The 25,623-nt window shown below is 37.6% G+C and overlaps 1 protein-coding gene across 1 annotated transcript in view; it reads left to right on the top strand.

Moving 5' to 3' along the window:
* Positions 1-11,479: 11,479 nt before the first annotated feature.
* uxs1 (UDP-glucuronate decarboxylase 1) overlaps positions 11,480-25,623 on the top strand; it is a 36,330-nt gene continuing 22,186 nt past the window's right edge. The window contains exons 1-7 of the mRNA XM_073473938.1: positions 11,480-12,273; positions 15,775-15,802; positions 17,083-17,131; positions 19,479-19,522; positions 20,868-20,928; positions 21,575-21,755; positions 25,143-25,247. Of these exons, the coding sequence (XP_073330039.1) occupies positions 12,177-12,273; positions 15,775-15,802; positions 17,083-17,131; positions 19,479-19,522; positions 20,868-20,928; positions 21,575-21,755; positions 25,143-25,247 (565 nt within the window). The 5' untranslated portion in view covers positions 11,480-12,176. The remainder of the gene's footprint in view (positions 12,274-15,774; positions 15,803-17,082; positions 17,132-19,478; positions 19,523-20,867; positions 20,929-21,574; positions 21,756-25,142; positions 25,248-25,623) is intronic.

The following is a 25,623-nucleotide window of genomic DNA, read 5'->3' as shown; positions in this document are numbered from 1 at the left end:
AAGCACCAGTGTTTACAGTGCATGTAGTGATGTCATCAGTGGTCTCTAAATGAGGAGGCTTTTGTCAAACTGCTGAACAGAAACAGAAGACATAACACTGTGCATGTTAAGCAGTCCTATGATCAACACGCTGCAACTTAAGAAAGAAAAAATGTATATGTCAAATACAAGCAAATTAAGAAAACATCTTCAACAATGTGACAACACGTGCAGCATTTAGAAAATAGAATGGCACTCAGTCGAGCACATACTTCTGCCGAGGCCCAACAGTCGTCTTTTGTACTCACTCATAGATACTAGCCACCTAAATATGGCTGATTTTTTTAAAATAATGATCCATTAATAATTCCATTAAAGATTAACAAAAATGTAAAAATGTCACTGGGAAGGAGGATAAGGGACTGACTGCTGGAAACAAGAACACACAACCGCATGAAGTGGTGTGTATGATTCTGACTGTCTTATGTTAGGAAAGCCCCCCCTAAAACAACTGTGACCCTTTTCTCTGTTTTACAGATCCACCTCGTGGACCCAACAACATCATTTCACTTCAACATGTTTATAGTTGTGCACAGAGAGCACTCTGTGCTCCTAATGGTCAACACCATGGAATATGTGGTGGAATTTATCTCAGGCGTCCCAGAGGCAGCGTTGTTTGTCACCCTTTATTACACACTATTCACAAAATAAAATGTTTGTTTGTTCCGACTGACGCCCGTGTTTATTACCATCTGTCTGGTCCGGCTATTATCAGGCTGATATCATGTCTGAGCACTATATAACTTTAGTCAGTAGGCATAAAAACTTAAAGCAACATTGTGTTATGTTATGTACACTGTGGTAAATAAGAATCCCAGGTCTGTGACAATTTGTCAGACGTAATGTAGGTGCTAACTACAAACAAAATTCACTACGTCATAACAATGTTGTGTGTTGAAAACTTGTATCATGAAGAAAACATGTATGTAACGCTGTGATCCTACCCTCTCACTTAAGTTACATAGTTAGAAACAAGTGACAGAGACACCATTCACCCTGTTACAAGACACTGCACCATCAACAGGATTTTGAAGCTGTTAGTTTAAGGGGGAAAAGTTAGATAATGCTGCTTTAAAAGACAGACATCGTGTTCCCATTCTAATATTTGTGTATTACTAAGAGCACTTCAAAATTCACTCCACGTAGTCTTCTGATCAGCTCAGTCATATGTTCCTTCACTCACTTCCGAATGGTTCAGAGAGCCAGTGGGCACTTTCACATGTTCTCACCATTTTAAATAATAGATCACTGTGCTATGAATGCTGTAATAACAGGAAGTGTATTAAAGAAATTGTGTTAAGAAATGTGTGGGCTGCTGATAACTGTTTATGTAAAGTCCTGCTTCCTGATAAGGACTGAAATACGTTTGCTGACTATTTTTTCTTTGAAGGAAATAATTCAAAGCAATGATGAAAGGCAATTTAAAGCAGGACACTATTCAAAAGATGCTTTAACTGTGACCGCCACATTCCTTAACAGTCAGCATCTTCTGATTGCATTTTAAAGGGCTTTAAATGCGCTATTTGAATATGTTGCAATGAAAAGTGCAGGCCAAGCAGAATATAATGGCACAGCAATGAAACATAACCTGCTGCAATCACTGAGCCTGAGGCATATAGATAAATTAATATGATGTCTGGCTCCTACGTGCTGTCTGATACATTACTTAGTTATTTTTACTTTCAATTTTAAAACGTGTTTTGGTCTATTTTGGTGAGAAGTTGTTCCAGATGACTGACCTGTTCATCTCATAAAGCACCAAATGAGCAGTAGTGCTTGGCTGAGTCAAGCACACTGGAGGAATGTTAGATTTTTTTATATTCTGAGATGTATCTGGCATGTAGTGTTTATTTGTAAAACTTAACAAAATAGAATCTTGATAGTTGCTTCTCTCTTAAGTCACTGAAGCAGTCATTTCTGTTGTTCTTGCAGGCAATCTGTGCATGTGCTAACATCACACTGCGGGTGTATGATGTTGCTTTTATGCCTGTATGTATGCTGTTGTTCCTTAATATCACTGCCAGGATGTTTTTATAATGTGACAGTCCTGTGAAAGGGCACACGGTTGCTGATGTTGTCTAGGTGAGATTAACAACACACTCAGCAGATCATTAATTAGCTTGTTTTGATATCATACAATCGTTTTAAAGCCAGCTTTTCTACCTCGCAGTTTGAAACTCACGGACAAAAATCTGAATCAAATGCACTCTGCTCACTGATGGGATACAAAGGATTCATGGTAAAAAAATCATTGAAAAGGCGCTCAAAAGGTAAGTGTCAAAAAGCAACCTCCTGGGCTGAAAAATTAAGATGAATTCACATTGGATCCGGCATTGCAGCAAAAACGCAGGTTTTCCCATTCATTTTAATGAAGGTAGTCGTTTTGGCTAGTCCGCAGGGGGTTCCTGTTGAAGCCAACTCAACTTTTGGAGAAACGCAGCCCAACGTCACGATCCGGTGGCTAATCACATAAGCTGTGTATAGCTAATATCCCAGTTCATGACAACTGGGGGCAGAATTTTTATACAAATTGCTCACTTAGATTATGATAAAACTTGATCAAAGGGGCACTATATAGTTTTGGAGAAGAAATCCAAACTCAGAATTGTAATATTTAAAATATTAATGAGGTAATAAGACAAACTCAGAAATATGAATTTTTTCCAAAACTGAATAAACAAGCTGTTCACAGAGGAAAATAAGCTCCCCAGAACACTGTTTGAAGCTAGCAAGTAAAAACACAAAGTAAAACAGTATGAAGCTGTTTTGTCCTTTAAGGTCGGTTTGTTTATTCAGTTTATTCAGTCATGAAAACAAAGAGAGTTTTATTATTTAGTTTGTTTTCGCCATAAAATAACAGTCAGTAATTAAAAATTCTTTCCCAAAACTACAAAGTGCACCTTTAAGTGTATGCTAGCTCTGAGTGACAGCTTGCTGTCTAGCTAGCTGTCAGGCATCATTTGGCCGCCTCAGCTCCACCACTCCATGTCTTTGCCCATTTTTGGATTAGCCAGGAGTTAAAGGGAGTCAGGCAGTGCCAAGATGGCAACAGCTGGAGCCACCACACTGAGCTTCACAGACCTGACAGATGACCTCACGGGGGCTATGTGCATGTTTTTATAGGCTACAGTCTATGGTATGAATGTAGATGTGAAGAAATGCCCTCAATGATTTTTTTTTCAGAGAGATGAAAACATTTAACCTTTAATCACTCCAGACTAGACAGTCTGCACTGTCACAGCATCTGAATTTCAGAGGATGCTCTATTGCTAGTCATTGCGTACTTCTCCCAACACCTCTAACGAGCAGGGACTGTAATATGTGAACTAGCGATGATGTTTTAAAATATGCCCTTTTTCTCTGCACACAGCTCAAACAACTGCAGCCATCATTCATATTATTTTATTATCTACACCCATTCCCACTGTGACATGTCACAATGTCCTCTGTGAAAATGACCTGTTGATGAAAGCGTGAAGCCATATTTTGGCTTGGTTTGGTGTGTATGCGTCTGATGATACATTTATTTTAACACATTGTTTTTTCATTTTTTGAAGGAGAAATTAAAGTGTAGTTATTCTGGCCTTCCCAGAGTTTCCTTATTTTAGAATAACAAGATATGTGATTTAGACATAAGGTGAAGGCATATAGGAGTAACCTTTTTCAAAATTAAATTATATATAAGTATGTCTATTATTTTCCTTTGGTGAAGGCAATGTGCTTGGTAGATTTCGACATATAAAGTAGATATGTAAATGAAAAGTAGTGGTACTGATATACTGGGCATTTTCAAGATGCTTTTGATATGACTATTGTGTGTACATTACCTGAATTCCATTATGCCATCCAGATCAAAAGCAAAAATCACAATCAACATACCCAGCTTTTATCTGGTAGCTTCGCCAGGCCAAAACAATGTTATCAAAGGCTTTGTAAATAGAATAGCAAAACATTGAGTTAATAAAGCACATCATAGAGATAAACTGTGATCTATTAACAGAAGCAGACCCTTAACACATAGGCTCTGTAGACTGTTAAATACTCTGTAAACTAGATGCATTTTCTTTTCTTGTTAAATTATTTACATTTTTGTTTTTGAAGCCATTTCAAAGCCTCAAGTTTGACTTAATGCCCATCACCGTATTGGTTTTTTGAGTCATTTGGATGAGAGGTTGGAGATGGGGAGGACATCCTGATTGGATGTGACTTAGAGCTCAAGGAAATGATGTGGTAACAACTTGTCAATCAGCCACGGCCTAAAGCATTCTCTGCTTTATCCTCTAATCTACTCTAAATGGTATCATCATTTTGAAAAAATGAACACCATGCTGAATTAAAGAAGACTTGAAACTAGCGATTTAGACTATAAACTGTTTATTGAGTTAATAAATCAAGTGGGAAGTATTGTAATTTTCTCATAAGCTTACACTCAACAGACTTGTTTTTGATACCAGTTAAGTTGCCCACTCCTGGCCATTAAAAAAATGCAGGTTTAAGGCACTTCTGCGGTGGCTTCACTTTTCAGACCGTGAAGCGCCGCTGCCAGACACATCTGTGGTTTGAGCTGAACGATAACATCAGCATGCTAACATGTTCACAGTGACATTACTCACTTACATGCTGAAGTTCAGCAACTACACAATTTACAATGGTCAACATCTTGGTGAGTGAGCAACAACAACAAAACTTTCATGTCAATCCATCAGATAGTTTAATAGCTGAGACATTTCACTTAAAGCCACAAATGTGTACCTCAATGAAGTTAGCAGCATTCATCCTCTGTGGACCATAAATGTTTGTGCAAAATTTCATGGCAATTAATTCAGTAGTTGTTGAGATTTTTTCTTTGTCTATACAAAATCGATTTTGTTCACAATTGACCCTGTTTCACTTACTTAGCAACAAAACCTGTGGGCGTGAATCAACGTAATTAAAATTCACTTGTTTCCTCACATAAACACAAAGATCCAACTGTTGCTTGGTGGTAGATTCGATTTAATCATAACTGTACGCTCTCTTTCCATTGTTCCCTGCAGTTTTGTTAATTACTTATGTAATTTTTTTGCTTTTGATGGCGCAGCAGGGCCACGAATAATGAGACAGAATCTCTGTGGCTGTTTTCATGTTAATCCCCACTCTTAACAGCTGTCAGATGGTCTATTACCAAACACCTCCCCTGACATATTGGTTGTTCTGAAAATTATCTCTGAGGGATTTTATCTGCAAATGATATAACCACATCAAAACAGGCCGACGAAAAGCAGATGTGGTATAATGCTTCCTCATAATTATATTTGGCAAATAATGAAAAAATGTGTCTCCCTTTTCTCTGACATTTAATTTGCCTTTATCACTTCCAAGCAAGTTGTAAGCAATTATCTTGCAATTATGAAATGCGGTCAGTTCAGTTTATTTTTGTCAGACAGTGGTTGGCTTTTTGCAAACAAAACTTTTTATGGTAATGAAATAAGAAAGTGGACAGGAAGGATGTGTTTCACAACAGAGTTGTTTACTGAGTTAACTGGGCTTTCTTCCTCTAGTGCGACTCAAAGTGGACAGCGGCAGCAAGGAAATTAATTGAGTTGGTTGCATTATGAAAGTCCTTAGGCCATATTTATGAAAATGCCCTTCGCACGCATCTAGCCTCTGTGTGTGGATCTACAACTGCCTGCAAATTATCAATGCACTGCATACTAAGCTCAGCAGTAGGCAGGGGGGATGACAGTGTGTTTTACCTACCAAACAGAAAAAACTGACTTCTGAGAGAACTGACGTGTTGTTAGCTTTTACTGTCCTTCTTACAAAATGTGTTTACATGCATGGTTAGTAACATGAAATATGAAACAGAGGTGAAGGTGAAGGGAAGGGCTGTATGTAAGCAAAGTGCCTTTCGCTAAAATCTAATTCCAACATACACCGGTACATCTTTACGGTACATTAGGCAAGGTTTTTTTTTTTAGCAATACAGTCATAATAATAATAATGGAAGTGGTCACTGCCAGCTGCAGTTGCTTCACAAATGTCTAAATTTTGTTGCCTTGTCTAAGGATTGAGTATCCATCCATCCATTGTCTGCAACTGCTTATCCTTTGCAGGGCCACAGTGGGGCTGGAGCTGATCCCAGCCGACACTGTATAATGAAATGTATGTTTGTTCTTACTGCTGCTACTGTGTTTTGATTTGATCTTGTTGTCTTGTCATGTCCTTGACACTGCTGTTTGACCCTGTCTTGGCTGGGTCTCACTTATAAAAGAGATTTTTAATTTCAAAATGACTTCCTAGTTAAATAAATGACGGCCATATGGAAATGTAATAAATGACATATATGGCCCTATATCAAGAGTGAGGCTGCCATATACCTACCAATATGTGATTATCGCATACATACATCCTCTGGTTATATGGAGATATAGGTTTATAACATATATGAAATACCTATAGTATAAATTGTATAAGAACATAGGTTGAGTTTTTATATGGTAATATAAGCTACGCCCATATATGTTAACAATATATATGTAATTCACATCTGTAAAGACATAAGTTAATAACATGAAATATCCATAGTAAAATTTGTATATATATTAAAAGAATAGATATTGTAGCGTGTTGGGGGTAGGTGGGTAAAGTTTCCCGGCATGCTTTGAGACAATGGGTTAGAGGCCATAAGTAGAAGTAAACTCTGTTTAAATCACCACATATTATACCTGTTATGCAGTAATCAGTAAAGCTGTTCTTCACAAATGTTTCTAATAGATTACAGTTACTTTCTTGGTAAAACATTTTTTCACCATGCGTAAAGTCATTCACAAGGTGACTTGTGTCCTGTATTTCCTGCACATTTATTTAGATATAGGTTATAACTTAATATGCATATATAGCATATTTCACATATAGAACTCCCATATATGTACATATATTACACATCTGTATGGGGCAGAATCCTAGTCATTTCTGAGATAGTTGAGGCTGACATAAATGTATATAGTTTTACAAATATTCAGTCATAAACCACAAGCAAATTAAAAGTTCAATCTGATGGTGGTGCTTGATGAAAAGTCAGATGCTCACCAAAGTTATTTTAACGCATCTTGAGGTGGACATAGGCGTGTGTCCCATATTTCATGGAAATCCACTGAAAAGTTGAGCTCTTTCACCTAAAACTAATTGAGGTTCATATACGAACTTTTGTGCCCACGCATCCAGAAGATGTTGAAATATTTTACAGGATAAGCGAAAATTTTGACCTGCTGGTGGCGCTAGATGTAAAGTAACCGGATCAGAAACATTGTCATCCACTTGGTGTGGCAAAAATGGTTTAACCATAACTGTTTAAATGTGTATTGTTCTTACTGGCTTGCTTTGTGAACGTTTCTGACACTGTAATTTCCGTTACAAGCACAAGTAACAGGGGAGGAGCATTAATGTTGTGCCTGACATCCAGGAAAATACTTCCAAACTCCACACAGTCCTTGAAGGATGTCTATGCCTATTTTTCATTCAAGCCCATTATTTCAATGCAATGCTGTTAAAGCAGTCAAATGGGAAGCCTCAGAGGCCTGCAGCTCAACACAAACATTTCATAACTGACAAAATTGACACCATTGTTGGAGAAGTTAATTTAAAGTGAAATCTACCCTTCGCTTGCGAATAGATTATTAGCATAGCTCATGATTAGGTTAATCACTGTAATTAACAGAGGGCGTCATCTACGAGGGGTGATTAATAAGTTCATGGCCTCAGGTAGAAAGAGATGAGTTACACAGCTCTCCATGTGGCAGTTCAACTCTTGTGATTATGCTGAAAGTTTGAAGTTAATAAGTTCTGTGGTGCTTATAATTCAGAGAGTTGAAAAGGGCAAGTCAGCACTGTCTGAGAACATTACAAGTCCACAGTGGGGATGGCTGCCATCCAGAGAATGCTGATTTGAACATGTCTGCCCTATTCACCTGATTTGACACTCTCAGACTACTACCTCTTAACCACGATGAGGAAGGAGCTGTGGTGAAGATGTTACTGCTGCTGTGGGCCACATTCTGGAGGTCCAGGATGCCGACTTGAAGGCATCTATATGCTCCATGAGCCAGAACTGAGTGTGTGTATATGTAGGAGCGGACTATGTTGAAAAGTAAATGTTCTGAAATTGACTCCCTCTACCTTAGGCCATGAACTCATCAGTCACCTCTCATATTTAAAGCCAAATAGTATGGACGATATAAGCAGTTTTACCTAAAAAAATAAAATGGTAACCTTCCCATCCTTGTTTATTTTTCATTCAGACGTGGTGTGTGTAAGTGTTTTTCATAGGATCTGTTTTGATTTATATACACTGCATATTCAGAGCACCGATAGGGTACTCATATTGGAAAAAAACAGAGCACAAGAGCCCTCTTGGATGTCCCCTTGGTAGATAAAACATGACAGAGTGCCCTATATGGTGCCTCAGTGTGAAGGTAAACATGATAGAGCCTTCTCCAGTTGAAAAAAAATTATGCAGAGCATACACAAAGCATCACCACTTTCTGCACACTAGTCCCTCACTGCATGCAACTGGTGTCTTTTTCCCCTTACCTTCACCCTTCAGTCCACCACTGGTTTGAATACTAATAACTGGCACTTACAGCTCTGAAGACAACACCTGGACCACGATGTTGCTGCACACCTGCTGTATATGAACCAACCTTTATTTTTAGTTTTAACCAACCAAAAAAAAAAGTTAAAGCTGCAATGATTAATTGATTAGTCAACTATTAAATTGATCAGCAACTATTTTGATAATGGATTAATCTGTATGAGTAATTTTTTAGATACAAAAAAAATCTCTGGAATCTCTGAATCAAAGAATCTCTGATTCCAGCTTCTTAAATGTGAATATTTTCTGGTGTCTTTACTCCTGTATGACAGAAAACAGAAAATATTTGGTTGTACATGGAAAAAGACATTGGAAGATTTCATCCTGGGCTTTGGAAAACACCGATCAACATTTTTCACCATGTTATGACATTTTCTGGACCAAAAAACTTATAGTTGACCAATTAATCGACAATGAAAATGATCATTAGTTGCAGCCCTCTGTGATGTATTTATGATGTCTTGATATCTTGACTTTGTTTAATATGAGAATATAAAGTACTTCACAGCTCTACTGCAGAAAACTGCTGCCTTTTATTTTCAGATCTCAGTGGTTAAGGTTGTTGTGATCCAATGTGCTCCTACTCATCAGTCGCTCTTAATGACGGATGAAAACAAATAAATCAATGAGTTCAGTAACTTCAGTCATTTTCTCATTTTCTGCTTCACCGGGGCACTGACTGAAAGAGCAGTCAGTTGAGGCTTGAAACAACAGTAACAATATAAACTGATCTGTCATTAATTTAACATAATAAAAACAACTAACAAGGGGTGTACTTGGTCTGTAAGGGCCTTTGGGTGGGCTGTGCGTGTCAAGTGCCAGGACTGAAGGATTCCCAGCAGAACATTGCATTGTATCGAGATTATCAATGTAATCCCCTTCAGTGTTGTGGCTTATCCCTGTAAACATGATAAAAGCTTGGTCCACAAATGTACGTCATGTAAAATCTAAATCAAACTTCAAAATGCAAATCAAAGAGCAACTGCAACATGGGCTTGTATTGTATGCAGGCAAAATAAATTCAATGTCCATTCAAAGTTCTTTTGGTTTTCATGGTATATTTTACCAAAAAGCAAGCAAGCACACAAAGAACAAAGGTATCCTGCATGCCTCTCCTGCTCTGGTGAACAGCCCCACCCAGGGTCATCGTGGTCCTACACCTATCCTTCTACCTATATTACCTAGGGTGCCGACAGTGTTACCCATATTATTTACCAAAACCATACTCTTCACTGTCACTTAAAGACTGATTGTTTTTTGTGCTGTTGTTATTTATTATCTCAGGAACCCTTCACATTGCACATTGCACATTTGCACAGGCACATTTATTATATATTGCACACGTCATGTACACAAGGACAGTTACTGTATAGACTTTAGACTTTTATTCATCCCACATCGGGGAAATTCACTTGTGACAGTAGCAGGTAGACAGACATACAATAAGTACACGAGCAGGTAGACAGACATACAACAAGTACAAGAGACATTAAACAAGTAGACTTAAAAATACTAAAAAGGATTTAAATAAGAGAAAGAAAATATAAATGTTAATATGTAAAAAAAAATAAAAATGGTATTATTGCACAGGATAATTGCACAAGATGGCGGAGGTAGAAGTGGTAAGTAGTGCAAGATAAGTAGGTGCTTATGGTGCTACATTAAGGGTATTGGTGTTGAACAGTCTGACAGCAGTTGGAATGAATGACCTGTGGTAGCGTTCCTTTTTACACCGTGGGTGAAGCAGTCTGTTGCTGAAGGAGCTGCTTAAGGCCCCCACAGTCTCATGAAGGGGTCGAGAGGGGTTGTCCATAATTGATATAGACATATTGATTTTGTATATAGTATGTTTATCTTTATTCTAATAGTTTTTATTATATTTTTATTCAAATTGTTATTTTATTCTTTCCAATATCTCTTTATTATTGTCTCTATTTTTTGAGACTTACTCTTGTGCTGCTACTTATTTTCCTCTGTACTGCTGTGTTACCTGTGAATTTCTCCCAAGGGGGATTAATAAAGGAACATCTTATCTTATGTTATCTTGTCATCTTAAATAAAAAATATTAGAACTAATCTAATAAAACTAATAAACTATAATCCAAATAAAATAAATATCTAGAATATTCAAACAAAAAGTTATTTGCAAAAATAATAACTAAAAACTAACAACAAATAGCTTTAACACCTAAAAACATTTGCAAAGATGTGTGATGTGACATGAAGTGGACACCAAGAGCCTTTTTCTTTCTTTCTTTCTTTCTTTCTTTCTTTCTTTCTTTCTTTCTTTCTTTCTTTCTTTCTGTAATGAGTGTTTAGTCCTACTTTATTGAAGCCTAAGATTTTCTTACATGCTCTGGAGTCTGGAGCAACGTCTAGGTTTCTCTGGTTGTCTTATTTTAAATAACACCAAACTACAGTACACGTTTAGCAAATGCAAATACACCACACCACTCAAAAAGCTTACAGAGCCAAACAGGTTACAGCGGCTGACACAGAAAAATCAACAAGGTGTTCAAGGGTTAGGTTACTCCTGCACTGTGGAAAGTTTGGTGTGGTGAATGAATGAGCCATTGTGTCAGTGCTGGAGGTAAATTATTCTGCAACATTAATGATACGCCTGCATAAAGATGGATACAGATTTGATCACGATACTATAGCTTTCTGTAAGTCTACAAATGTCAACATTCTTGGTAAAAATGTAAAGTGTTGGAACAAAACGAGTATTGTTGTCATCAGATGCTCGCCAGATCCAATGAACGTCACACGGCCCCTGCAGGAGAAGTCAGGCTGCTAAATCGAGCAATGACTAATCGCTCATCTATTCCTCGGCCCAATTGAGCGGAGCAAACTCCAACATGTGTGCATTTGTGCGCCGCTAAAACGAGCAGCTGTTTTAGTTTCCCGGCACTTACCTGAACACACATGTGAGGGAGGATTCCCGTCTGTTGTTTTTTTTTAGCGGCAGCAATCAGCGGAAGTAAGAATACGCGGCCAGTTTAGTAGCTCGCTTGCTAGCTAGCTGTAGCTAATAGCTAATGTGGTGCTAACACTGTGTTATGTGTTATTGAGGCGTTGTCGCAGTTTATAAACGTATCTTTTAAGTTATCTGTTTTTGTAAGAAGCAACCATGTGCTGCGGCGGATACAATTGTTTGCCTTGTCGGGGTTGAATGGCGCTGATAAATAAGTTTATATGTAGTTGTGAATGTTGACACTCCGCAGTGTAGCTGCCCACCTGATAGCTACCTGTTTGTACCCTGCTAGCCACGTAAACTGCTCCTGCTTGGTGTTGACGTAGCAGGAGCAGCTAGCTTGCCAGTCCTGTCAAGCTGGTTATTTTGCATGGGAATTAGGTGTACCAAGTCACTGACGGACTGTCTGATAAGACTAAGACATCCTGAAGACCGAACTCCACCGTAGACATGAACAATTGTGACTCAAAATGCTATAGCTGGACTTAAACGTGTGGCTCGTTGGTTTCCTGGTCCTGTTGCATTGAGCGGATGATGAAGCGGGTCATCTGGCTGATATCAGGATTAACGCCAAACAGAAGAATGATGAAGCTACTTTTTGCCCTCGCTTTGATCGCCTACATTGCCTGTAAGTACACACGTTTGTGTAATTGAATGTATCTCACCTACACCTGTTACATCCAAACTGTAAACTCGCATGATTAGTTGTCACCACAGTGAACACTAAACTTGGAAGACTGGCTGGACGTCACTGAACATCAGGTCACTGAGCCACTACTGGCACAGTCAGACATACTGTGGATGTATGTCAGGATGGTTACGGGCTGTGTTTTTAGTTCATGTTCATTCATCTCATCTTCAAGGGGGTCCTATTTCCATTCAGGAGAGAGACAGATTTGTGTGATGTAGTGTTAGGATTTTTTATTTTCTTTGAAATCTCTGTAGTTACTGTAGTAAGGCAGTCACTAAAATCAGTTTCCAGGAAGTTAAAGCAATGGCATTTAGTTTTGAGATAAATAATCTGGGCAATATACATCTCTATCATGATATGAGACAGTTTATCTTAGATTTTTTGTATATCATTAACCATGATACGGTATAAGTATTTTTCTTTTCCTGGTTTGAAAGGCTGCATTACAGGAACGTGATTACTGATTTACTTGACACATTGCTGATCATTCTTTAGGTTAAATAATCTCATTGTGTTAATATGGTGTGAATCCAAATAATATTGGCGCATTTTGGTAAATGGACTTGCATTTCTATAGCGCTTTTCCAGTCTACTGACCGCTCAAAGCGCTTTACAACACTTGTCACATTCACCCATTCACACACATACACTGATAGTAGAGGCTGCCATGCAAGGTGCCAACTGCTCATCAGGAGCAATTTGGGGTTCAGTATCTTCCTCAAGGACACTTCGACATGCAGCTGGGGGGAGCCGGGATTCGAAACAGCAACCTTCTGATTACTAGATGACCCGCTCTTCCTCCTGAGCTACAGCCGCCCGATAATATCGATATTGAGACATTTAGTCAAAAATATCATTGTTATTTGATTTTGTAGTCCAGTCCTAGCATTTATGAAGTGCTTTTGGGGAGACCCCAAAAATATCGAATAGATGGCGAGTACCACGATACAGCCTAAAAATATTGTGATATTATAGCCCAGCCTACACATGTAGTTTCTCAAACTTCATACAGAAATCTGTCATTATGGAGCACTCAGGGGCAGAGATCTCATGGGAGAACTGGTACAATTGTAACAAATCTTTCTCTGTAAATGCAAATTTAAATTTGACTCTAGTCAAAATATCTGTCTTGTTAACAGGTTTCTGTCACTTTTTTTTTAATAAAGCTGCCATGTTCGTGGTGTTATTTCAGTCTTCAATCTGATATTTCTACGTACAGTTTGTACATAATAATGAAGTGTTTTCTAGTTTCCAAAGAAGATTGTGAATTACTTCCACTTTAGATGTACATAATAGATACACGGCTAAGATGGCGAGGCTTCAGCTAGGCCCAAACATTTTCTGATATAAATCCAGTAGTTCTGGAGATATATCAGTATATAGTGGTTGTGTCTGCAGATTTGCATATGGTTGAAGGGTGGACTGTTAACCTTGGCGGTGCTTTGCGCTCCCTGAGTGACCTTCTAGTTTTATCTAGTAATGCTTTGTACGGTTGAACTGACATTTTAACTGTGGCAGTCTGGTTTATGATCTGATGGTTGATGTGAAGATAAAAAAAAAAAAACTAGGAAGCTTAGAGGAAAAACATATGAAGAAAGATCTGCACACTGTAGCTCCCCTTGAGTGCAATTTATTAGCACGTCGACAAGTGATGTTTGGAGCTAATGCTCTTCCTTGGACTTAGTTGACACACAGAGACACCACCACACTCCTGTATGTGACAAGAAATGGTCACAAGATGGTCACATGATGATACTAGTGAAACATACAATCCATATAAACCAACCAGTGATATTACATGGAATTACAGTTCATAAAAAGATAAAATACAATAATTAGATCAGCTCCTTACAACACAGAAGAATAACATCAGGCCAGTAGTCACCATAACTTCAGTCTGGCTATATTTTAGTAGAGGCGCCTCTAAATTAACAATATCCAACCCACTGATATTTAAGAAGGAGAGGAACATCTTGCACACCACTGGATTAGGCCTGTCATGAAAAAAAATCCTCTCGATCAAATTAATCTTCACTTCACTGTTTTTTTATTGTGTGTTTTGTCTGTTTTTTGTCAAAGGGATAACACTCGTAATAACACTGGTAATGAGTGTGGGGAGGTGGAGAGAGTAACCATAAATGTCAATTGTTTCGACATCATTTTGCACAGCAGTAGTAAATCAATGAGTCACACAGCAGATCCATGCCACACACATGCTTACAATTAAGGCTGCCTCCAAATGTCCCTCTGGACTTGCAGACGTGTTCACTGTCATCACATCAAGTCTGTGAGCGCGCAAGACTGCAAGGCAACATGGACAGCCCTCAAGACTCATGGGCTTCCCGCGAACGTGCCCAAAAAGTCTACAAGTGCAGTGAAGTCTGGACATTTGGATGCAGCCTAACTGTTACTGCAGCTATTTTTTCTTTTTCTGTTGTATGACAGTTGGCCGCCGTAGTAAAGGCACATTACCGCCACCTACTATAACAAAACAAAAACAGAAAGAAACAGAAATGATTTAAGAGGTGCTGGATTATTTACACAACATTATCATATGTCTGTTATTAACACAACATAGATATTTAATTTTTTGAATATCAGTTATTGTCAATAACGGTTATCTGCAACACCCCTACACTGGAGTCAACAAAGTATACTAAGTTACAGCTGATGCCAACAATTTCAAGGACAGACAAAGGCCACAATATAAACTACACAGACCAGACCAAAACAATACAAGAATACATCAAAATCCACCCACATTCCCATAATAATCTAGTCAAGTCCATAGTGTCAAACATCATCCTAAAGATCACAGACAGCACATCTAGTCTCTTGTGTTGCTTTACAAAAACACCCCCATCATATTGACAACACACAGATATCAAAGTCCTCATTCAGACCTGGAAATAAATAGGAAATGCCCAGATTTGAGAGACATTTTCATACTAATCCATTTAAATATAGTTAGACTTTCTTTCATGGATCACTAAGGTAACACTTTAGATTAGGGAACACATATTAACCATGAACTAGTTTCTTATTAGCTTATTCTTATTAAGTGGTTTACAACAACTTCCTAACTCGCTATCAATAAGCAGTGATTAGGAAGTTATTGAGGGAAAACTGTCACAGTAGTTAATGGCCTAGTAGTTGCAGAATATGATCATTCAGAATAAGTATCTAAGTATCTAAATTAGTAAGTGATTTATAATGGCTTAAACACAGCCAATATGCTACTAATATGCATGCTAATAAGAAACTAGTTCATGGTTAATATGTGTTCCCTAATATAAAGTGTTACCCATCTATTCAGCACTTTGCTGTCTTTAGCTGTGTGGCTGTTTGTCTTTGTCTAGACACACTGGTATATTGCTGAATGTGACACTAACGTGTTGTTGTGACATATTTGTGACAAGTTTCTTTTCTTTTTTCCAGCCGTCTGGGGAACATTTACGAACATGAGGTACAGTAATACATTTCTCTATAACTCTAACTGCTTTTAGATATGGTGGTAACCAAACTCATGGTTCTGGACAACATTTTTCACAATGTCAAATTAATGGAGTAGGCTCTTTAATAGATCAGTATATTCTGTAAAAAGACCATTAGCACTACTAGGTTAAGTAATGTACTTAAATACTATCCTTAATCTTAATATTATAATTTCTTCTGCTCATTCATGGTGTCAAATAAGGGTGGAAAACATAATACTTTTTTATATTCATCCTCTTCTGACTGGTTAAACGCACAAAACTCACTAATCAGAATCAGAGGTGTCCCTAAGCAGTGGCACCCAGATTACTTACCTCTGAAGTCATATTTGTGGGATCGGTGGGTAGTCTAATGAGGTTATTAACTGAAAATGATAAGTGTGATTTCATCAGCATGAGCCATTCTACTCCTTTATGCTGTGTAGTTTTACCTGTTAAATTAACCAATCTCGACAAAAGGATTGACGAAAACCACTAGTCATTTTTTCTCATTATGATTGTTCCCATCAAGCAAAATCAGGACTTTACAGTGGATATTCTGTGGTCATAAAACATTAAATGTTATTAAGAAATTTGACACTCAGTTATTGAATACTTGTCATTTTATAGTTTAACCCAACCCTTCCTGTCATGAGTGCTTGATCCTCATAGTGGACTTGCCCAGTCTCAGTGATGTGGCACTGTGTTAATTACAAACTGTCAGACTGCACTGTAGCATAACATGTATATAAATTACATGGCAAAACATAAAGCTGAGCTGTGATATCCACAGTGTGGTCGAGATGGTGCTGTTTAAAGGACTAGTGCTAGAACTAATGGGTTGTTTTTCTCTCTAAATGTGAGGCGTCAATGCCATGTCAAAACCAGATGTGTATACAAAAACATCAGATTATTTTATAAAATTAAACTCATAAGTAATGTTTTGTGTCTAAAAATCACAGATTCATCTCTCTTTTTGCTTTGACAGTGAGAATTCATGCATTGACTGTGCTGCATAGGTGTATGATGACAATATTTAAGCTCTTATAAAGTGTCACAAACAATGAGCAGGACAATGTGTATATGTGTATATACGATGAGGGGATTTCATTCATATAGCCGCTTGTGAATGGATGGGTGAGGGCATTGAGTCATGCGTTGCTACGTACTGTAACAGTGCTCCTCAAGTCAAAGGCTATTTTCTGTGGCCTTGTGATTATGGCTGCTATCATCTCATCCGACTCTCCTTGTCTTTGCCTTTCTATCATCACAGATCAATACAAGAACACGGAGATATTAGGATTGAACAGAGAATTGATGACGTGAGTTTCACACAACCAGTTTTCACCTTCTGAACGTGTTGTCTTTTACAGGTCCAAGGAGCTCTTCTTTATGTTATCAGCTAGTATTTCTTTCCCTTATTAACATTTTATTCCACATTTACTAGAATGCACTCTTGTAAAGACAGATATGTAAGTCTATCTATTGATTTACATTAATTCACGACCTCCACATGCCTTAGCCAACCCTGGAGTTTTGATTGGGCCCATGAAATTTGATGCTCTGAATCGCGTAAAAAGGTGAATTTTTAATATAGTCTTGTCAAATACTTTCAATTTAAAATTCAATTAAACATATTTTTAGACTTTTTGATTCCCACACTACTTACACACATTTACCAAAGTAAATATCAGTTAACTGTCAATTGCAATGTCAAAGTTGTTCTTTATAAGTCTTAAACTTTACCCATTTGAAAGAGCAAAGTAAGTGCTGCTGGGAATAATTGGGATTTTTGGAACACATTTACACTGAAAAGAAAATGCTTCACATTTACATAGATGTCTTTCAACACATTGACTAACACTACACAGCAGCTAAATTAAAAGTCAGAAGTAAAATGTGTCTATTATCTTATCTGTACAGAAAAAAACACACAAAAGGCAGATTTCTTTATTACCTGTAAGTACAACTCTTCGGGTTTTTATGTGAATTATCCCTGAAATTTAAATGCTACATAACTGATTGGTAGAGCCCGACTGATTTATAACAATATTATCGGCTGGCTATCATAGATATATTGTATAGGTGTTAATGATGTTAGCACCAATATGACATTTATTTTTTTTTGTGATTGTAATGCAGCATAAAATTCTTGCAGTGATTTATGATTATTAAATTCCTAGTAAAGTGTTTCAGTGCACTGATTTATTGTTAAACTGTGAAATATCCTACCTCCGTTATTTATTTGTTATTTACACACGTTATTTAAGTGTTTGATAATCGGATTTGACTGATTGTTGCAAAAATGTGTGTAAATAAACCATTCATATTCATATTGGAATTTATTACACCTAATATTGGCATTTCCCTGAAAAATTGAGTTTTGGTCAAACTGCACTGATGGAGGTTACAATTAATCCCTTTTTCATGTTAAATTAATTCTGCCATTACCCCAAACTTACGAGTTAAGCAGTTGTCTGTTTAGGCTAATGACACATTTAGATGAACTGACTGTTGTCCATAATAGTCCTGAGAAAATGTGGGAAAAATGTGGAAATGCGAGTGTTTTTGTTTCCAAGAACACTGGATGTGTTTATTGACATACAGATCCCCCACAGTTGAAGCATGTGTGCACAGCAGATGGCTGTAGATAAGTTACAGGATTAAATCTCTCAGCTTTCATTTTTTATTTTTTGTACTGGGGTCACTAAACCAGTGAATGATGTTGAATTGACTTGGTTAATATACATGTTGATTGACAACCCCGAACTGCCAACTGACTTGATGCATATTACTCGATATTTTGTATCGCATTGTTATTTTGTATTGTATTAAAATATGCACTTAAATACCTTTAATAAAACCCTAAATTCATGCATCACTTTGGACATTTGATAACAACAGAAAAGAAAGAGTGAGTTGCTTCAAGTAAACAGAGCTCACTGTGAACTTCAGTACAACATCAGATAATTTTTACTATATTCTGAGCCAAGTACAGGCACTCTCAATCCCCTCACATCTGACTTGCCTCATCCATCTTGTCTAATACGTCACACACACAATTTCTCATGCAGGATTAATGGTATAAACATGGGAAAAAAATGTTTTTCAATTGTACACTCTTCCACTCGTTAAAGAATATATAGTCTTTATTCACATGTTTTATTATTCTGTAAATAATAAACCAGCTTCCGGATTGTTGTTTCTGCTTGCTGATATTTATGTAGTTTTTAATGTCCCACACATAAGAGTTTTTTGATCTAGATTGTGGTTTTCTTGATGAAATGGTGCTTTTGATATCAAGGTCTCCTTCCTAAGCTGTCATTTTAAATGAAGCGTATTTTATTTTGGTAACAGATAAACCGGGTATGCACAAAGACACTCTACGATATAAAAGTCAGCCACATATTTATATACACGTTTATTTATTTACTGAGGAAATGACTGAGAATGTCAGGTTTTACATCTCTGTTCCTCTACATAATTCTAAAGGAAGAAAGATAAATCATCACTGACTAATGATAATAAACAATTGCTTTCATATTTTCTCTTGCATGCCATAGGCAGTAAAGTAAATTAGAAAATATTTTTGTATTTATTTGCGGCCTGTCAGGAGACATTGTACACCTACAATGAACCCACATTAACTTGTGCTCTCACCTCATCTAGGCTGTGGCTCCTCTCAGAGAGAAGATTCGTGATCTGGAGCAAAGGTGTGTATCCCTTTTTTTGTGCACAAACATGTACACATACACACATGCTCGGAATTAGTAAGAGAAAAGTGTGCGACTGTAAACTTGTGATTCCTGACAATTGACACCTCCTCTCACTCTCATTAGAGGTATATTTTGTTTATGAAATACCAACTCGATACTCAGTAAAGGTTAATGGACTATTTCATAGAATTAAGACCAGCAAAACTAGACCACCGAGTGTGTGACTGCACTATCTAAATCAATTGAAATGAGCCTTTAAACATGAATCAGTGTCATGTTTTCTCCCTAGTTACCAGATGTCGGAAAAGCACTACAGCCAAACATATTGCAACATTAGAAGACACATGGTACGAGACTTATGTATAGCAGGATTCCCGTTAAAAAGCCATCACTGACTGTTTCGTTTCTCCCTGCTGATGGCAGATAAATTGTGCTTTTAGTGGTTAATTTTCTGTCACCTGTGATACCTTGAATGTTAATGAGGCTATACGTGGCTATAAAGCCACTTGTTTAGACAGTTGCATTCATGTGAGCACCATGACCCCTCTGCATGCTTTTTTTCCATAACCCTGCAATGTGCCACTGGATTTCAAGACCCTTAAAATGAATGTACTGTATATCCACTTGATTCTCCTGAAAAATACACTGTGCAGTGCACCATTGTGCACGCACAGGCTTATCTGTGAATGTATGATGAAGGTCTGTTATGTTGCAACTGGAGGATATTTGATGTTATTTAAGGCATGTGTTACGCCTTGAATGCAGATGAGACACATACAGTGCATTCAGAAGGTATTCAGACCCCTTCACTTTTTTCACATTTTGTTATGTTGCAGCCTTAAACTGTATTATCTATATTCAAAACAGCATGTGAAAAAGCAGAAACAGAATTTTAGATTTTTTTTCAAATGTATTAAAAGGCAAAACTGAAATATCACATTGACATAAGTATTCAGACCCTTTGCTATGAGTCCACCTGTGGTAAATTCAGTTGATTGAACATGAATTATTTGAATGACTTTAAGTACAGTGTAAAGTGTTGTAGATAAAAAAAAAAATCACCTGCCCACATTTCCTTCAGCAAATCTGTATCTCAAGGTTAAAAGAAGATGGAGTAATTGCTTCAGTGCCTGCTAACCAGAAAAGAATAGTTTCTCAAGGAAAGCAGTTCACTTATGGTGTGTTATGAGAGTGGTTTCATACAATGCAATAAAATGCCATTTATTGATTACTGAAGAACTGGATTTACAGTTAGCTCTATTTATTCCTATTTTGCTTCCTTCTAATGGTGTTTTTCTTTGAGATGTTTCTCACTACACACTTTGTCTCCTCTCTCCCTCAGTTTTTCTCAGAAATACCCGCCTGTGAAATTTCTGTCAGAAAAGGATCGGAAGAGAATTTTGGTATGCGACAAACATACAATTTCCACCAATCACATTCACAAGAACTATTATACAGAGGCCATAACCATTATATTGAGACACTTTGGCATCACTTTGTCATGGGCTGTATTAAATCCCCCCTCCCTAACCCTAACCGCACTTGAAGCTATTTCACACAATTTAAAAGGAATAATGGCAATGCAGGTCTGTCTGTCCGTCATTTTGGTCCAGGCTGAGTTTGCACAGACATTCATGGTACTACTTTGGTGATCCCCTGACTTTCCATCAAGCAAGTATTTGGTCATTTGGTTTATGACCAAATACTTGAAAAACTATTAACATTCCCAGCCCAGCCTCAATTGTACTTTATAAGGTTTAACTTTTAATTTTGCCAAAGTTCTTGTGTGAATGCTTGAATGATGGCCAAATATTAATAAACGGATAAGACCCAGAAATTCCTGTTAGAAGAAATCTAAACTTTATTTGTATAAATATTGTGTGTCTATTGACGGAGTAACTGAACACAAAGCAACCACCACATTTTGTTAGGTACATGCTGAAAGGTAGTGTTTCATTGCTCTTTTAAGAAATCAACCCTCAAAAGGACAGGAGTTTCTGTTAAAATATAATTTACTGATGTTATCATACATGTGTCTTCTTCTACCAGATTACTGGTGGGGCTGGTTTTGTGGGTTCTCACCTGACTGATAAGCTGATGATGGATGGCCATGAGGTGACTGTGGTGGACAACTTCTTCACAGGAAGGAAAAGGAATGTGGAGCACTGGATTGGCCATGAAAACTTCGAGCTTATCAATCATGATGTGGTGGAGCCTCTCTATATTGAGGGTGAGTGAGAGAGTAATTGTGGGAGGTAATGACTCTATGTTTACTTAGTGATGGGGCTCACAGAAGGACCACCTTTGCCAGAGTTAACCAAAAACACTCAAATTATGGGTGAGCCAGGTAGGACTCAAAATTAATTTTTGTATTTATACTTTTTGATGACAAATAATCAATCTTTATCTTATGCCTTCACTATGCATGTAGGTCCACATCTTTGCAGCGAGCTAAACACACTTCCAATAAAGGTTGAAGACAGCAGTCGGCCTTTGAAGGTTTTACTAGGAGCTGTTGTGAAATTAAGAAAAAAAATATTGGATAACAAAGTCAATGATTTCTACCTGATCAGCTCAGGACACACAGACATGACCTGAACAAGCTTCTCCTCTATTTTGGTTACCAGAGTTGCGGGGGACGAGTCCTGCATCACCGCACAGATAATGAAATGCTATATGGACCCAATAGTATAATAATAATAATCAAAATTTACCTTGAGGCTACCCCACAATGCCTTTATCTTCATTTGCCTCGATTATCTTTCCATTGATTTCACAATATTTATTCATCATTCTATTTCAGCTGAGAAAATAATAATCCTTTAGTGACTATGAGGAATAGCACCTCTTAGATAAGCAAATGTCAGGTCTCTGTTTCTGGAAAGTGTTTGCCAAAGCAGTCATTACAATTCATTCAGTGGTGCAAAGTGCTCTCTGCATACAACAGCTGTATCTTATGTAACTGATGGTGCTTATTGGCAAAGCCCATCTCTTTTTGATAAGGTTACATGGGATTATGGCTTGTTTTTTCTTTTCAGTGTGGCTACAGTACACTGCACATGAAATTTGTAGCTTATTGCCATAATGGAGATGAGCAACACAAAACATTCATACGAACATAGTGCAGGGTCAGAGTACGGGTCTCCTGAATGTTTTCCAGGAATGAGTTGTGAGTAGAGAGTGCTCACCCCACTCCAACCCTGAACCCCCAAAAGACTATTACAGCATCGTTAAGAACTGTGGTAATCAGAATGAACACTCTTCGCGTCTACACTGATGACTCTGCCACGCTTCTGAAGTGCTGCTGCTGGTTGAAAACTGCATTTGAAATGAACACAACAGATCAAAATTATCAAAATACTTTGCCTTATTTTAACAAACCATAAGGAAAGCTCAGGCTACTTGTTACGATTTTAAAAAGAAAGATGTGTCACACATGACAAGGACCACACATGGGCTGTCACATGACAGAAAAACAATCTTTCAACAATATGAATATAGCTCAGTGACCTGTGGAGGTGCAGGTATTAAAAAGGTATGTGTTTTTTTATATGATGAGATATGGTATGCTGTTAGTTATAGCCTTGCTTCCACTGCTTGTCATTTTGTTCAGACAGCATTAATTCACCTAGTGATGCAAAATGACCCCCTTTGTACCACTGTATGAATCCTCAGGGTGGTCCAAACCTACAGGAGGCTGTCAGGACGCCCACAAAGTTAAATATAGAAATGGACCAAGATTTAGCTCACAGCTAGAAACTGTTTTGCCAGCTTTTCATTTCTCTATTCATCTTCAGTGGACAACAGCCTATTCTTTAGTAATGGTCACATCACAATATAATCTCCTGGTGGATGCTCACAATTGCCTATAGGCACCAGCACCTCTGCTTGGAACATCCTTGGCAAATCATAGTATTTTTGGATCAATATGTATTTTGTACATAAAGCCTGATCCATTTCTGATCTTTTGTTTGTTTGCCTTCTGTATACCAGCTGCCAGTAGCACCCTGTTGGGCTCTGTTAGACTCAGAGACTACAGGTGGGGGTAGGGATTTTGAAATGCTGTATGAACAGCAATAGCAGCAAGTGATAACAGCAATTTTTTTGCAGATCACAAGCATGCTCAGGCATAGCAGAGCAAAAAAGCAACTGTGGATTGAGGGGATAACACCAAGCAACTGCAAAGGGTGTATTGAACATGTGTTGCAATAAAAAGATTATATTTCCTTCCTGTTTATTTAATAATTAATAATTATTTATTTAATACATTCTCTCAACTTTGAGTGTCTTTCAGCAGTCTCTTATGCTATTGTATAAATGTTAAAGCAGGGGAGGATACGATTTTTGTGGGGTTTGGAAGGAGTCTTGCCAACTCAGTGTTAATGTACCATGACTGTCCACAGAGTTATACATTTAGTAGAAATAAAGTAAATTAAAGCTAGAAAATGTAAATATCTTTAGAAAACAAGCAGCAGACACTGGGGGACTTTCTATTCTGTTCTATTGCATGAAAATCAGACACTAATCAGTGTCTCTGTATTTTAGGCAGGAAACTTGGTATTACAATGAAAAGACAGAGAAGATAGAACAAGCTTTCAATAGGTAGGACATAAAGCCTGGAAAGAGGAGAAAGGAGTGAAGTGGTTTAGAAAATGGAATGAGTTGATAAAGAGAGCTAGAAAATGGATCAGAGATGAGGCATTATAGACGCTAAAGCCCTTTTTTGTGCATTTATATTTCTTTCAAACTGTGAAACTGGTCAAAAATTGAATTTGCATAATGACTATAAAGTGCAACATGTCCTGATACCTTAATGAATAGGTCGATTGACCCAAATGCTTTGTAGGTTTTACCAATGCCATGATAATCAACCTCCAAATCAGTATTCAAAGGAGTGAGTCTTGCATCAGCTGCATTAAGAAAGAGGTAAAAGGCTGATAAAGAGTGCTGGAAATGCGGCTGATGAGTACAGGCTCAAAGCTCATAATTACAATACTAGCACGGTATATAGGTAAATAATGAGAGCAAGCGTGCGGCAGTAAAAAAAAAAGAGACCAGCTGACCAACACACACTGCAGCATTAGCTTAGTTAAGCTTTGGGGTGAAGAAAAAAGCTCTGTGCTCAGTCTGTTCCCTATGTGGACTTTGTTTTCTTCATACTACGTCACCTGACCTAATCCTTTGCTGCCGTCATAATTACTTCGACCCTAGAGGTTGCCACCTAACAATAAAGGTAGATATTAGTTGTAATAAGCTCCTTGCTCCCGCATGTGATGTATGTTGCCATTATTCAGGTGAGAACAGGCTGATAAAGTATGACACCTTGCACACATTTTCTCTGATAGTCGCTGTGTGTAGCAGCTGAATGTCTGTGTTCAGAGCTACGTTAGAGAATAGATATGATTTGCTTCCCTCAGTCATGGACGCAATGGAGACATTTTTTGTCTGACTCAATCTCCCCTTCTTCTTAAATCTATTCATCCAGTTTTTATTCAGTCCAAAAAGCTGCACCATTTACAAAACCAAAACAAAGGAAATAATTCAGTCATGCTGTCATTGTATTTTGCTGAAACAAATGTACGTCTGGCGTTGAAATGATTTATGTTGCTCTTTACAGTGGACCAGATCTATCACCTGGCATCTCCTGCATCTCCTCCCAACTACATGTACAATCCCATCAAAACACTGAAGACCAACACTATTGGCACTCTTAACATGCTTGGTAAGTACATTAAGTGCAAGCTGCTGTCTGAGTTCATATAAGAGTAGGATAGGTCTTCAAAACAAGGCTTTATATGAAGTCTTTCTCTAGGCACATTTGGTCTTCCAAGTCTGAAATGAATCCCATCACATTAACATTTTTTTTTAATTAATTGTGCGTCTTGATACACTTAAGACTGTAATACACTTGTCATTTAACATTACAACTTCAGCTTTGTCCCTATCCCCATCACAAAAACCATCATCAGCCCACCGTAGTTAAAACTAATCGTGAGCATTTACCAAGCAATAAGCTGTAAAAGTCTGTGAGTCTCTTGACCACAACAGCACAATATGCCTCTTATGTTTTTTGGAGTCTTGCCAACTCAATGAAAATT

This window comes from Pagrus major, chromosome 9 (assembly GCF_040436345.1).
Source record: "Pagrus major chromosome 9, Pma_NU_1.0".
NCBI lineage: Eukaryota > Metazoa > Chordata > Actinopteri > Spariformes > Sparidae > Pagrus > Pagrus major.
This window is presented reverse-complemented; position numbering and strand designations above follow the sequence as displayed.